The 15,705-nt window shown below is 37.6% G+C and overlaps 1 protein-coding gene across 2 annotated transcripts in view; it reads right to left on the reverse strand.

Annotated features, from left to right (window-relative positions):
* Nucleotides 1–1,047: 1,047 nt before the first annotated feature.
* pcdh1b (protocadherin 1b) overlaps nucleotides 1,048–15,705 on the reverse strand; it is a 162,636-nt gene continuing 147,978 nt past the window's right edge. For both annotated transcript variants that reach the window (XM_082178530.1, XM_082178531.1), the window contains exon 5: nucleotides 1,048–5,597. In XM_082178530.1, coding sequence (XP_082034656.1) covers nucleotides 5,188–5,597 — 410 coding nt within the window. In that variant the 3' untranslated portion in view covers nucleotides 1,048–5,187. The remainder of the gene's footprint in view (nucleotides 5,598–15,705) is intronic.

Here is a 15,705-nt window from a genome sequence, read left to right on the forward strand (position 1 = left end):
TTTGCAACAACATGAGCTAATGATGGCAATTTTTGGGTGACCTAGCACTTTAAATGCTGCTAGTTTTGATTTTCAGAATGATTTGTGATCTACAATTATTAAAAATTTGTTTTACATGATTTATTGTAATACCTGATTAGTTAAAAAAAGCCTTGCAACCCAACAAATCTCTGGGGTCCCAAGAGATTTGCATGGCATCACTGCACGGTATGGATGTGGCATATGAGAGCAAGTTTGATAGGGTGTTTGGACTCTAGGTCCTGTTGTGTGCATGTCGATCGATGAAACCCATGCTTGGCAGTGCCACTGGCACGTTACGAAATCCAATGGGGTTAACGGGGCTTTATTCTCCCAAGGAACAAATGCCACACATTAAGAACAAGCTGAAGAACCTTAGGAGAATTTAAATTCTGCCAGGTCTGCTAAGACTGAAGAAAGAAACACAGCTTTTCAGCAGCTCCCTGGCAGTGGACATGTGCTGAATCAGGAAGTTCACTTGTAGTTGTTTGCAAGATGGTGGTACAGTGTGGTAAATGTGTTCCCCAAAGAATGGACTTAAAAAAGAACACATTTTCAAAGCATTTTCCCTCATGAAATAAAAAGAAACTGTGTTAATCAAAGCTATTTAAAGCCACTGAAAAATCATGAAGGACAGTGTTTTACAGAATGTATTTTATTGTAAAGCTATAAGGAAGGAGTACTTACAAGATAGTATTTCTTTGATTTGCTCAGCAAAAATAAAAGACAACTTTTTTTTTTCTCTTTTTTCTTCCTCATCGTGTTTAACATGCGGATATTGATAAGAACATAATGGAACAAATAAGGGCTAAAACTCTTCAAAGCCACTATTTTGCAAATAACACAAAACTCAGGAAAAAAATAAGACTCATAAAAAGAGACAGTAAAACTTTAAAATAGACTAGAAGCCAGTGAATGGCTACTGATGACATTTTAGACACAGGCACTCCTTTGTGCCCCCAACCACTCTCATTCTAACACATTCTACTATTAAAAATATTTTACAATTTCAGTTTGTCTTTCAACATGTTCTTGTTTTTGTTCTCTCTCTTTTTTTTTCTTTTTTTTTAAAGCCACGTTATTAGCATGTACATAAAACTGTACAAAGAAAACAAGGCATCACAAGCGTTTCGATATAAATAACCAACACTTAGGCTACAAACTTGTACTTCCTGTAATTATCTATTTAAATGGTGGCTGTTCTTTAGTTACATACTGTAGAGTTTTTAATATCAAGATCATATGAAGGCAGACGCCCACAAACCGCTAAAGCACTATCAGTTCATTTCAGAGCCAAAGTCATAGTAATGAAGCCACTCAGCCACCGCTTCACAAAATAAATTACCGATTTCGTTTTTAATCTTTTTCGCGGGGTAGAATGATGCTGTTTACTCTCTACTTCTATTATGTGCAGAGATGCATGGTGAGCCTCATTATGCACGGTGACATTACAACACGATGACATGTTCGTTCATAACTCCTAATACCTGGACAAATGCAGCGGGTGGCTCTGCTCCAAAATGAGTCCATGTGTCAGACAAAGAACTGATTCTTAAGTCACATTGGATTTGATTGATTTCCATGTAATCAAATATACGATTCAGCGCAAAAGAAATAGAGCTTACAGTAGGATGAAATTGAACATCAGTCATAAGCAGGCCCACATGGAATCTGTGCCGGCAGAAAGCTCTATAGATTTTCACAGAACTGGATCGCCCATTATTTAAAATGCCATACACATCATCCACCCCTTGTGTGTTCGTTTATTAAATATTTGGCTAATTTGATAGAGCTTAATCGGTAGCTGAAAGCACTATTTAACCCATTTTACCATGTTCAAATCCATTGCGCAGAATTTTTTTCCTTCAAAAATCAAGACAAGAAATGAAGATTCCATTTGGGCCTGATCATAAAGTAGACAAAAGCCTAAATAAAAAAAGGATGCAGTGTAAAGTATCTGTTTTAGGTACAAAAAAGGTGATTGTTCACATTATTTGTGCATGACTGTGCTGCATTAGACATCCTCATAAAAAAATAAAATAAAAAAAAAATAAAAAAAAATCAACATGTATATAGAATAAATAATTATTGTCAATTTTGCTGTAAGAGTGTGAAAGTGTGGAAGCAGGACAGATTTGTATTGCTGATAACAAAACTGTTTAACAGGGTTGTGTGGAACGTAACTTAAATGAGCTTAAAAAATAACTAATTAGAGATTATGCTTGGTATAAAACAACAGTAGTTCAATAGTTCAAAATAAAATAAAAAGACTGATTGAGGATACATTTTTGAGCCACATATTCATTCAGACTTGGAAACTTTCCAAACAAATTCAACACAAAAAATGACAGAATCCCACATATGAGTAAAACATGTTACTGTCAAATAACAAACTAACAGCTACAATTGCATGATTATAACACTAGCCCATTTTCCCCCTTATACAATGTTTCTTTTTCTTGCTTTTCGCCCTATGACAATTTTTTACGCCCACTGTATAAGACATGTTTTTTTTGTTTTCCATCAGATTCTCTGCACCACAGTCCAATGTTTCACACAGTAAGAACATTTTTATTCAATGAGATGCCACAACACAATTTGGCCATTGAAAATCCTAGCAAAAATAAAGAAAAATGAATGTGTAGAGTTTAAAATTCCTTGCTTTAAAGGTAGTGAGCGGATCCCTCTGTGTACCTACACTGTAACAGAGGTGTGCAAAGACGCACACGTTCACATACACTCCGAGTGATTTGACCTATCAGTATCTGTGACAGTTGCTCTCCGGGGATAAACTCCAGGTTTTCCCAGAGGGAGTGAAAGACTGTCTAACTGTCATACAGCATTTGAGGTCCTGAGCAGTTTCTGTTTGTCACTGCAGGAAACGGCTCTAAGGCCAGTAGTTGCTGGGATGATTAAAAGAACAGGAAGTTATATGTGTACAATGAAGTACAATGGTACTCAGGAATTCTTGTTTAAAAAAACGGTGTCGCATGGCACACAGGGACCAAAGAGCCAGTCAAACTGGAAATACGTCTTATTTACTTAGTCATTCAAGTGTTTGGTCTTCCAGTGTTCAAATAAGGGGGTCAGCTGTGAACTAAATGAATTCACACTCACAAAAGGAGGTGCAATGTCTGAAGTGTTACACCAAACATACCTCACCTGAGACAACAGCCTTTCACATTGGGTCATTTTGTCTGTAGTTGTTGTTTTTTTTTTCTTTGTTTTTCTTTAAAGGAGACTTTATCGCATACTGAAGCCAAAGCACAGATCTCTGAGAACGTTGAATCGACACCTACAGAGTTAACAGCAATATCACCGTTTTTTCACCGGAGTCAGTTTTAAGTGGCGACTTAGCTGTGTGACATGGTGTAAATTATAGTGCACTTAGCATGTGTATAGCTCAGGCCTCGAATACTCATTATAGCTTTTGCTGACCTGCGTCGCAACTGAAGCAATCCCTGTTACCGTCAGCCGCTATTAATAACGGCCCTAAATGAACTTCCTGTAAACTTTCTGAAAGACCTTGCTTTTAGATGTGCAAATGAGCATTTCCAACAAAAGCTCCCTGGTTAGACGAGTGCCAGTGTGACATTGCGGTAATAGGTTAGCACAATTTAGACGTTTCTAAGCTCGCTGCAGGATTCTTGTTATGTCATATGCTCAAAGTACACTTAAAACAGAATCTCAGATGTTCTAAAATATACTGGATTTGTTGAATATAACTTTAATGTGGTCAAACACGAGAGAAATGTTCTGCTGTCATGATTTTTGAACTTGTCTATCTCTTGTGAGCATTCATTTGACAGGGTCACCACAGAGTAGAGCAAAATCTCTGAAAAAACCACACATCTACACAACAGAGTTTGACATGTCCGAAAACAAGTAGGCTATTGCACAGCACATGGACAGTTCAGTTCATGTCTTTCTTTTTTTTTTTAAAGCTTTTTTCTTTTTTTGTAAAAGTTGTTGCTCCTTCCTAAGGATTGGACGTGTTGAACAAAGCTCTTCCAGAGGGCAACTCACCTAAAACCTCCTAGTATATAGTCTTCTTATGAAGCAAAGGAGTATTACAGTCACTGGGAGAGCTTCCTATGGGAACCGATGAAGCCTGTCAAATTTGTCTGAAATGACAAATGGCATCATGCAAACCTGCTGTAATTCATTTGTTTCCGTTGCATTTTGCCCCAAATTCCATGTTCGCGCGAGTCCCATGAAGTCAGACTGTGGAGGCTTATACTGTGGATTATCTTTAGCATTCCGTGGTCCAAAACTGTTGTCCTTCTTTAACTAACAGGGAGGCAAATCCTCTGAGCAATGTTCCTTCTACTACCATCAATAGAAGGAAGTCGCGGCTACGTGGGTCTGTACAGCTGATTCATAAATCAAAACTGTTCTGTCAGACGTGTTGTATTTACATCACTGTACATTAAGAAAAGAGTTTCCTATGAAAAAAGACAAATGTAAGAAACAATTACCCTTCAGCAATTTAAGAAAGGTGAATATGTTTTCTCTTCATGAGAGTATACATGTTGAGAATGTATTTCACTCTTGGATTGCCAGTATTTGGTTTGCCAGTTCTTCTGGCTCAAGTTCATTGTAGACATACACACATAAGGGAACAAAAAGGTACTATTTGGATGTGTAGGTCAGTGTATATGTTTTTAGGTAAGCATAACTAGTCTGATCATAAGTAATATATATATATATATTTATATATATAAACAAACAAACAAAATTCAGAATCAAATAGGAATATAACCTTGACATTAAATTATCACAATGTTCACTTAAAAATTGTCCTTACATTCTTTCATTAGATGTTTACATGGGGATTGTGTTCTTCATTTTATATTCACAAAATTGTTTTCTATTTTTTTTCTTTTTTTCTATTCGGCTTCCAGAGCCTCTAACAACGTGCAGGGTTGTATAAAACCCCAAGGGTTTTAAAGAAGGTCTCTAGCTGTTTTGTGTCAGCCATTAGGATTATGGATGAGGGGAATGGAGATGCACGTCGAGACGTCTGTGTAAATCGGGGTCTGGTGGTGTAGTAGAATTAGCAGGTGTTCTGAAAACAAGGCCTTTTATCCTCTCACAGGCATTGCTGATCACAAGTAAATTGGATCAAATGTGGAATCGAACCTAGGCGGATGACAGATGACAGATGAATCACAGGTAGATTTCTCTTTTGGAGCCTTGGCTGGAGGGTGTAGTGGCAGGGACGTAATCGGCTGTCTGACTGAGGGGGATCTCTTCCCGGGCGCAGTCCTTGCCGGAGTCGCCGCCTGTAGAATAGGCACTAGTGTAGGGAGGCAAAAAACGAATGCTGGCCACTTTGTTGCTCCCGCCTCCGCTCCGCTCCTCTCCGTGAGGCTTAGAGCTGCTGTCAGCCATCAGACGCTCCTGACCCTCCCTCTCCTGGTAAGGCACGAAGGTGGAGAGCTTGGGCCCACTCTTGTCACTCTTGGTGCGGTTGGGTGAGGGCTGTCCGGGCATCCAGCAGGAATCCGAGTGGCCGTATTCCGTACACTCGCGCGTGCATTTTCCAGTCATGGCCACGTCAGGTAGAGGCCTCAGATCTGGAAGAAATGAGAACAGAACGATGAGGTCATTTTAATACAGTTAAAACAATTTGTGCAAAAGGTGCGTTTACTCATAAGAGTCACTTTGCGATTCAGAATACACTGGTTATGCTGTATGCTTTTGATCCACTACAAGGAACAGACTAATAAGAGTAATTTGGGAATCAGTATCCACCATTTGTGCCATGTTTTTTTATTTTTATTGAACTACACTGGTCTTGCTGTGTCTCTCTGTTGAAGTGTCATTGCAGGAAACTCTGTCAGAGTATTTTTACAGTAGTACGAAATTCCGTCCACATTCATTTCAATTCACATTTATTTATATAGCGCTTTTCACAATACATATCGTTTCAAAACAGCTTTAGAGACAAAAAAAAAAAATGCATGTTTCTACATTACAATTTAGATAAATCATCTGTTAAGTAATGTCCATATGTCAAAAATGTACAGTTCTAAGATAATACAAATCATACAGTTAGCTAACATCATGTATTTATTTAGGCAGAAACAATTATCTCATTAAAGCAATTATTACAAGTTGATATCATAATGATTACATATGGAAAATTTGGCAGTGGTGCATGTTGATTCAGTAGCCTATAAAAAAAAAAAAAAAAGCTGTACTCGACACTAGTCAGTATTAAACATAATTCATTGACTAACCCATTTCAAATGACACATTAAACAGAAACCTTACTATTTAAAAGCATAATTGAGATCATCCCAGTTTTATTATGAAGCTTCACTTTTGTAGTCAATCAAAGCTGCATGCACGAACAACTCTACAGCCTATTCTAACCCTTGTTCACTGTAACCAATCAGTGCAATGGATGCTAATCTTCACTATAAAAGGTTGTTGAAGCTGGATGGCATCACAAGAAGCGAAAATAACGGTCTGATCTGCAAAGGTCAAACTCTCTGACTGGAAAATATAAATGCAAAAACTGAGCCTAACCTTTCCTCTCAAAGTGACATTAGATTAGTTTGATAGTGTGCATGTGAAAAGAGGGCAGGCAGAATGGCGAGTTCTGGAGGGGAAACATTTATTTCCTGAAATGTCTGAGCTCTATGAAAGGCCTGTGATTTGAGGCAGTGGATGCCATTATTTTGTCCCTTATATTGGACCATCACAGAACACACTTTAAGAAATCATTCTCTTTTTTTTTTTCATATACACATTCTACATTTTTTTTTCTGAGATAGATAGAAAAAAAAGACTATACTGAGAGCCAAACTATATATGCCCCCTTTTTGCTCTTAGATCTTATATTTCTCTTTTACTATCACTCAGGGAAGAATATTCAAAGTTTGGGCTCTGAGAGACCAATAGAGACCTTCGTCTCTAGCATACGGCACCTGAATCCCTCTCTCTCCTTTTCTTATCTCCTTCCTTCGAGTTGCAGTTAACCTCAGGAGTGTTCCCGCTGAGCCTGAAGGCTGGAGAGCTGGCCCTGCACCACTGCCCCTATCACCAATCACTCCCAATCCGGCTCTCTGGCACTTTTTTTCAGCTAATTAGATTCTGTTGGCCCCTTGTCACCATAATAGAATGGAAATTATTTCCAGATGAGTATCTGACATTTGGTGCTGTCTAAAGTAAAGAGGAAAGATGTGTTAAGACTGGGCTCTGTGCGTTTTCTCTGCTCTTCTCCTCTGTGATGGAGGGCTGGCACAAGAGATTTGCTTCATGTCATTTTCATTCAACTGTCGTGCCCCTGGGGTGTGATATGGATGGAAATATACATACAAGGTCCAAGCTGTTTTCTGATTCCATGTCCAATTGTGCAGCTGTCAAAATGTCCATTTGACCATTTCATTGTAGGTAAGAAGTCCTATTCAACATGCAGATGGATGATTTTCATATGAAAGAATCATAATGATTTGATCAAAATGGCAGTAATGAATGAAATTACCATTGTGTGTGTATTAGGGGATGAAAAATAATAATAATCAAAGCTATTATTCAGTATCCACCGTACTAAGCCCTTGCTATCAATCAGAGGCAATTATTTCCCATTTAGCTACTATTTTATGCAGTTTATGTATATTCAGGATAGACTCAGGGTTATAAATTGAATATATATGTCTACTGTGCGTGTGTGTGTATAATAACTAATATCAATAATAATAATAATAATAATAATAATAATTATTATTATTATTAATAAATATACACACACACACACACACACACACACACACACACACACACACACACACACACACACACACACACACACACACACACACACACACACACACACACACACACACACACACACACACACACACACACACACACACCATGGCACATACTGTATATCACGGTTCGGTGCAAACAGTCAGACGACAAATACAGTTAGTCACAGGCGATCCACACTCCAATCCAGAAGGGGGCGCACACGGTAATAAAACGCTGTTTGCTAACCGCCACAACAGGAAAAAGCTGAAGAAGAAGAGACAATCTATGCACCAACCCAAAACAAGAGTTCAGATGGCACGCAAGACCTAGTACTTCACGTAAAGGAAACCTGACCATGACAGAGTATTTTAAGCTGTTTCCGCTGTTATAATAAGACAAAGTAATTTGGCATTGTGCCGTGGCAGTCTCACTACTACAGTCCAGTGATGAATTATGCGTGTCCTTGAGTCCATTTTGGATGTCTAGTCATATATAATATTTGGATATCATATTATGTATTTATATAATTATAACAACAACAACAACAATAATAAATTATTTAAATTATTATTAGTATTATTATTATTATGTTCTCCAGTCCATGTGGGAAGTGCAGTCATTGTAAGAGGGCAGTGCTGTAGTCAATAGCTCATTGTTCATTTACCCCAGGGACCTCTAAGCGAATACCTAATATATGCAGCCTCTTTGCTTCATTCCATAACAGTTTTAGCCAATTGATTTTCAGTTTTGGCTGTGCCTTAAAGCCACCCAGAGGAGCCAACCGCTCAGGCCACAACACACAGGTTGCCCTGGGTGACAGGTGTGGAGGATAGCAGTGGGAAAACCAGTCTTTATTTGACAGTTAACACCAACACTCCAACTTTCCCAGAATCCCTTGCTGATCCTGTGCACGGATGGAAGCACACAGGCAGAGTTGATGGAGCCTGTGCTCTACCATTCCCAACCCTCCGTTCCGTTGCCATTCGCTCGGGCGTCCTCTCCTCCTGACCCCACGTCTGCTTGTATGCAAACCTCACTGAGACTAATTAAACTTTGGGCAGATTAGAACTTTGCCTTGTCAGTCTTTATTCGTGCTTAAACAAGTTATTACTTTTAGGAAAATTAAATTAGCCAGCTATTAATTAATCGACACGCTGCTTTTGAGAGGATAGAAGATGGGGGGAAAATGTATTAAGTAAAACAAGAAGTAATGACTTGAAAGGGAATTAAAGGTGAAAAAAGTTATTAGGATTCCTGTACAAAATCCAAAAAGGAAAAAAGTGTGAACCAAAATAATATTTTTTTAAATGTAGTTTAATATAGGTTATGAATGTTTATTTAATAATAAAATGTATTTAAATTTATTTTTATACAGATATATTTCTAATAACATTATCATATTATCAATATTATATTATTTCATGGGTATTGTATTATTGATGTACAGTCAAGTGCAATACCAGGAATATAACCTGCAATCAAAGTGCCTATATGCAGAGTGAAATTACATTAGACAGATGGAGTGCAAAAAAAATTATAATAATAAAAAAATTAAAATCTGTAAGCAGTACTTTTACTCCTGGCTGGGTTAATAGCAGCTCAGAATAACGTGAGGTTGGACACAGCAGGAGAACAAGGAAGAGGCATTGCACTTTCTAATGGCAGCAAGCATAAAATATAACCAGTAGCCACAACACTAAAGAGATACATTAGTGAGTAACCACAAGAGCAAAACACAAGCAAGATATGCAGAAACGCTGTTGTCTTACATACAGCACAACATCACCAAAGCTTATCATGTACACATTTTGCTTCTCATTTGAAGCTTCATATGCAAGTTTGATGATGCAAATACAGGGGTTCAGGGCTATCAAGACAAGTCACTACATCTTTCCCATATTAAACTACAAAATAACATTTAACACAGAGCAAGACTGATCCAATAGATAGTCATTTGGGAATCTAATGATTGGGTCAGGCGTGCAAGTCCTGCTCCACATTCAAACATTCCCACTCGGCTGGTGGTTTGCTCGTGGCGTCAATCTATTGATGAAGGTTTAAATTTAGACTTGTTCCATTGCCAGTTTCAATACATGCTGTACTACATAATAAAAAATGCACTGCGTGAACAACAGTTACAAAAATAGAGATTCTTATAATATCTATTTTTTGGAATATAAATCAGATTTTTGAGAGAGCTACATGAGCCCAATTTCATTGATAGCACATTTCCCACATGCCAGTAGTTTCACTTTTTATAATAAATGTTGTTTATAACAATAAACATCCATGACCTTAAATATTTTTCATCCATGACCTGTTCTGATTATCATTAAACTTAATCATTTTGTTGAGGAATGAGGGGAACTAAAATCTATTTTTATAGTGTTTGCAAACGATTAGTTGTATTTCCCGGTATTTTACAATGTTCAGTTATTGTATGCTAAAGGAATAGTTTGCCCAAAATGTTTAATTCTGTCATTATTTGCTCGCCCTCATGTTGTCCCAACCCTGTATGACTTCCTCTTTTCTGTGGATCACAATTTATTTATTTTTTTGTCCATACAATAAAAGTATGTAATGTTTTTTTGAACCCCAGTGACTCATTATAAGGCAGGAAAATAGTTGAAACCTTCTTCAAAATATCTTATGTCATACAGGTTTGAAACAAGTATGTTTTCATTAAATTTTTATTTTAAATAAGCAAGTTATTTTTATTTTTCTGTGATTACATTTGGTGTAATAAAATGATGTGGTGTACATTAGGCTTGTTCATGCTCCATGCAGCATTGCATATCAATACAGTCATGGCTACACAATGGCCAAAGCCTGCCAGGCATATGTGGTCTTCAATAAGGTTCGAATAAATATCTTTCGAAAGCAGATCATGTCACAGAGTTCATTCATAGAACCCCAAATCAATTCTACTCCTATCATTTAACTGCAGGTGGATTGAGGGATTTCAAACATTAAATATTTCAGCCCTTTTTAGATGACGTTCTGTTCTTTTCCAGCACTCTCACTGGCTCAGAGGAGTTGTTTAAACCTCTGCAGCATTTTTGTGTGCGTATGTTCCACAGTGCTCTTTGCCAGAATGACACATCCTCTTTGCCAAAGCTTCACTTACGGGATAAACAAGTTCTGAGCGGAGTCAGAGAGTACCATCGTTTGGACCATGTCCCATTAGCCTACATCTGTTAAACACGGAACTTGTCTGATCCGCAAAAATCAATGTCCTCGCCCGCTGACCAAATTTGCTCTCCCGACTCTGCCAGCCGAGGGGAGCGACGTGTGTCATTTTGCAAACCTCCACATGTTGGCACACTGTGTTTCAGTATGCATCAGCTGCATAGAAAACTCCTTCTGGCTTAGGAAGATAAGCACATGGAGAAAGGCTGTAGCCCGCGGCTAAATCAACTAGGGTAAGCTGCACAACATCTTCCACTCATGAATGTTTTAAAGTTGAGTTTGTATGCGTACAAGCTGAATCATTGAAGATGAAACAAGGGTGTAGTGTTTGATTGTGCTGCAGGCCTAAACAACTGCCTTTCTGCAGAAGAAAAGCGAGCACAAAAGCCTTCTGTAAGTTAGATACAGACAAATGGATAGATGAAAAAGGGAGCAAATTCAACTGATCAATGTCCATGGACCGTCACGGCACCCAAAGTCTTCATAAAAATTGCAGTGAACTTACATCATTGATGATTCGAGAATGCTTTGTAATTGCTTTGGTACAAACTGTAGTCCATTCTTGGACTCAGCTCCACTGTAAGTAGTGATTCACCATCCAAAACCTTGTTTTCAGCTAGAAAAAGACTTAATCACCGTACAGAAATCCAGACTGATTGGACAAGTCTAATGAAATTAGCCAGTCCACTGACAAGTGCGATAAGACTTCAGTTCAATTTTTGGAGGTGTGATAGGCATTATAAGTTGATTTTTGCTACAAGAGTATTTCAGTGAACCATGCTCTATTCCAAGTTTCATTATGCCATAGAAAATGAATAACTGTAATTATAGCTTATGTCTAAATGACGTTTGACAGAGGGGGAGAGGAACACAGCTATAAATATAAAACTCTGCCATTAGTACAGCCTCTAACACTTTACTTTGTCTTTTCCTGCCCTCTTTCATACCACCCTTTTTTTGGCTCATGTATATAGAAATACACAATAGCTATGTGCATGCACGAATTTTCACCAATCCAAATGAATCCAATCCCATTTCAGATTCTAAAAGTTATGAATCCTAAACTTTGCATTTTCGTTTACATGTATATTTACATATTCTGAACAAAAATTCAGCGTATGCACAGCGTCCCAGTCACTATGTTCACAACTGAACAACGTCATCACTATAATGTCCCTATCCACATTATTCCTACGCCCCATGACACTTTGCGCGAATTATGGGTGTAACTTCCGTTAAGCTGTAAACAATCAGTGAAAGACTAGCTCTATGGACGCAATAATATATATTTTTAAACTGTGTACAATGACATTACATTATTCTACTCACTCTTCAACCATTGAACATTAAAAGGACATTTAAAAGTGTAAACACATCAACAAGGTACTTTCAACAGACCATGAATAACCCCAAAAGCGTGAATCTTTCCACAGCAAAATCGGATCACTGTGGTAATCTGTATTATGTAACATAATACGTTCCCTTAGTAAAATCTCTCTCTCTCTCTCTCTCTCTCTCTCTCTCTCTCTCTCTCTCTCTCTATATATATATATATATATATATATTTACTTCAGAATTGCATGATACTATTTCAAAGTGATTTCAGTCATTTTGACAGATAATAAATTGTATATAGAGTACCTGGAAAAACAAACCTGGAAAGAGATGTGAGGATTTGGGGAGAAAAAAAAGGGAGATTCTTTGTGCATTCCAGTGAATTATTAATGGCATATATCGTAAATTAAATTGGGAGAACAGACCACAAATGTGCAGTATATGTTGACCTTTTGCATACTATTACAGCGGGATGCAAAAGGAAAAAAAGAAAATGACTGAAAAGAGCTCTTGCCATATAACGTCACGTTAAAATACCAAGTGTTACGTTATTCTCATGTTATTCTTAAATAAAACATGAAAGAAAACTGATAGCTCATTGAGTCAAACTGACGGATATTTGTAGGGCAACCTTATGATTTGAAATTATTCGTTTCAGTCTTTTTGAATGGAAGTTCCCCAAACCGGAAGTGACATCCATATTTCAAAATGCAGTAAGCTCGTCAGGAATAAGGTGGATAGATACCATGAGTATAATTATAATTTTTTCCTTGATGACACTTAAAAGGATAGCTGACCATTTTTTTTTCAGCAAGGATGCATTAAATTTATCAAAAGTGACAGTAAAGACATTTATAATTGTACATAAAATTATTCTGAAAAAAATGTTCCACAGAAATTATAAGCAGTACAACTGTTTTCAACATTGAAAATAATAAAAATGTTTCTTGAGCACCAAATCAGCATATTAGATATTTCACAATATTACTGTTTTTACTGTATTTTTGATCCAATAAATGCAGCCTTTGTGAGCACAATAGACTTCTGTCAAAAACATTTACAAGTATTACTGACCCCAAACTTTTAAACAGCAATGTAGCTGCACGTACAATGAGAGTTGAGATTAAATTATAGCTATACATTTGACTAAAAAGTAGAGTTGTCGATCATGTAGAATTTTTTACTGAATTAATCACACGGTATGCTGAAAAATGAATCAAATAAATCACAATTAATCATTCCGCTCTCATTGTGGACACACAAAAACATGAATCGCTCCAATAGCCATAAATTCCATGCATGTAATTTTACATAGGGGTCATTGCAATATTATTTTTTTTAAATCATGGTATAATTAATCATCATAAATGATTACACTAATTGACAGGCCAACTAAAAAGGAGAAAAAGGAGACCCCTGAAAAATCTGATCTCACAAGAAACAGACTCAAAGGCAAATGCCATGCAGCACAAAATCATTTTCATTATTAATGAAGAAGAACTAAGGGACACAGAAAAACGAAGGAAAGAATGAGAGAAAATGTCTTTTTTTTAAGGAAAGAGCTTCTCCCTCTCTCTCCAGAAATCAGTGTAGGGAAACTTCAATCATGCTACAAAAGTGAATAAATGTATGGCTGCAGCGAGCTGCCCTCAGGCCTACGCTCTCTCCCGTCTCAATAAGCTTTTAGGACCACAGTCGAGAGAGAACCGCATAACTGAGACAAGCTGAATTTTTGAGGATAGCAGCCAACTTTAATTTAGGAGAAACAAGCGCGCACATCCACGCACACTCACAAACGTTCTGCCTTATCTGTCATCATTAGAGAGCTTTGATTTCTTTTTGAAAAGAACAGCAATATTTATGGTTTGGGGTAATTCATATTATAACATGGGATAAAGGCAGGATGGTGGAGAATGTGGGATGAATATGGATATCCTTAAATATCCAGCATTTTCCTTCCAACCAAACAAAAAGATTGAGCTTATACCCAGTACACTTCATTGTTTGATTCCGAGGGAACGAGAGTGAGAGAAAATCATTCCAGAATTCATAAAATATAAAAAAAACGCCCTAAAGCAAAACAAACAACAACAACAACAACAACTGAATAGCAGAATAGTTTTAATAGATGTCTCAACTGAATGGTAATGGTCCAAGTTATCTATTCAATGCAAAGACGCAGGCGTTTAGAAACACTGAATGGTTGTTTTATATTTTTTTTTCAGATGTCTTTTCCCCTGGCATCTTACTTTAAACACACACCTCACTGACACATTGTGAATCTCAGACCTGTGTCATACCACACACACTAACACACGCATGCATTTCTGTGCCCATATTAACTGGTTACTGTATTCACACTGCCTGTGTGACAGAAGCATATAGATTTGAGTAGAGATTCGCTGCAGACCCTATGGGGCTGTTTACACCTGGCCACTTCATGCGTTTTCTCAGATCGGATAGCTATCCGATCGTGAAAAGACCAGGTGTAAATGCCCTCCGGTACGCATTCGAGACGGATTTGAATCCGATCGCTCAAACCACTTCAGGGGGAGGTCTGAGACGCATTCCAGACGAAACTGGACAAGTGTAAATGCATCTGGTTGTTGAAACCACATATGTAAATTGTACTCCTCCCAAAAATGCTAAAAATAAACCTATGAGAGCGTGTTATAGGCTATATGTAATGTTATAGCCAGATATGACGACGCTACTGGAACACGCATCACTGCAGATGAGAAGCTGAGCATCTATTCATTAAGCCAACATGCAAACTATCGCAAATCAAAGTGAAAGTAAGTCGCAGACGCTTAACACACAATCAACATCATTAAAAGTAAAGAAACGAAATGATCTTACCAGGGCTGTTGCCGCTCTCTCTTATTGCGGTCTTTGATTTTAAATTTTAGCTGATGATCAATAAAATGCAGCTCGTATCTGTTGCTTTCGGTGACGTGCACTCCATTAAATCTGCATATAGCGCGGGAATTGAAGATCGGATTTAAATCCGTTTCGCAAAAACACATTTATGTGACCAGGTGTAAATGGAATCGTTTTGATAAATCAGATAGCTATCCGATCTGAGAAAACACATGAAGTGGCCAGGTGTAAACAGCCCCTATGTTAACCATGTGTAGCGAGCTGAAAAAAGCGAGCTTTTACAATAAAGGCTTTCACAGAGCAAAATAAAAACTGTAGCCAACTACTCTTCGATTGTTTGAAAAAAATGTATATAATCTGTTGGGCTTGATGCCAGTGCACACATAGTGACAGGTACACAAGCATTACTTTATGTTATAGGCTAACTGACTGATTCCAGATGATTTAAGGAGTTTACTACCACACTTTGGAGTTTGGGTTCTGAGTTATGCAGATTAAAGTGAGAGTAAAACAGTTTTA

Source organism: Leuciscus leuciscus (genome assembly GCF_965113295.1).
Source record: "Leuciscus leuciscus genome assembly, chromosome: 8".
Taxonomy (NCBI): Eukaryota; Metazoa; Chordata; class Actinopteri; order Cypriniformes; family Leuciscidae; genus Leuciscus; species Leuciscus leuciscus.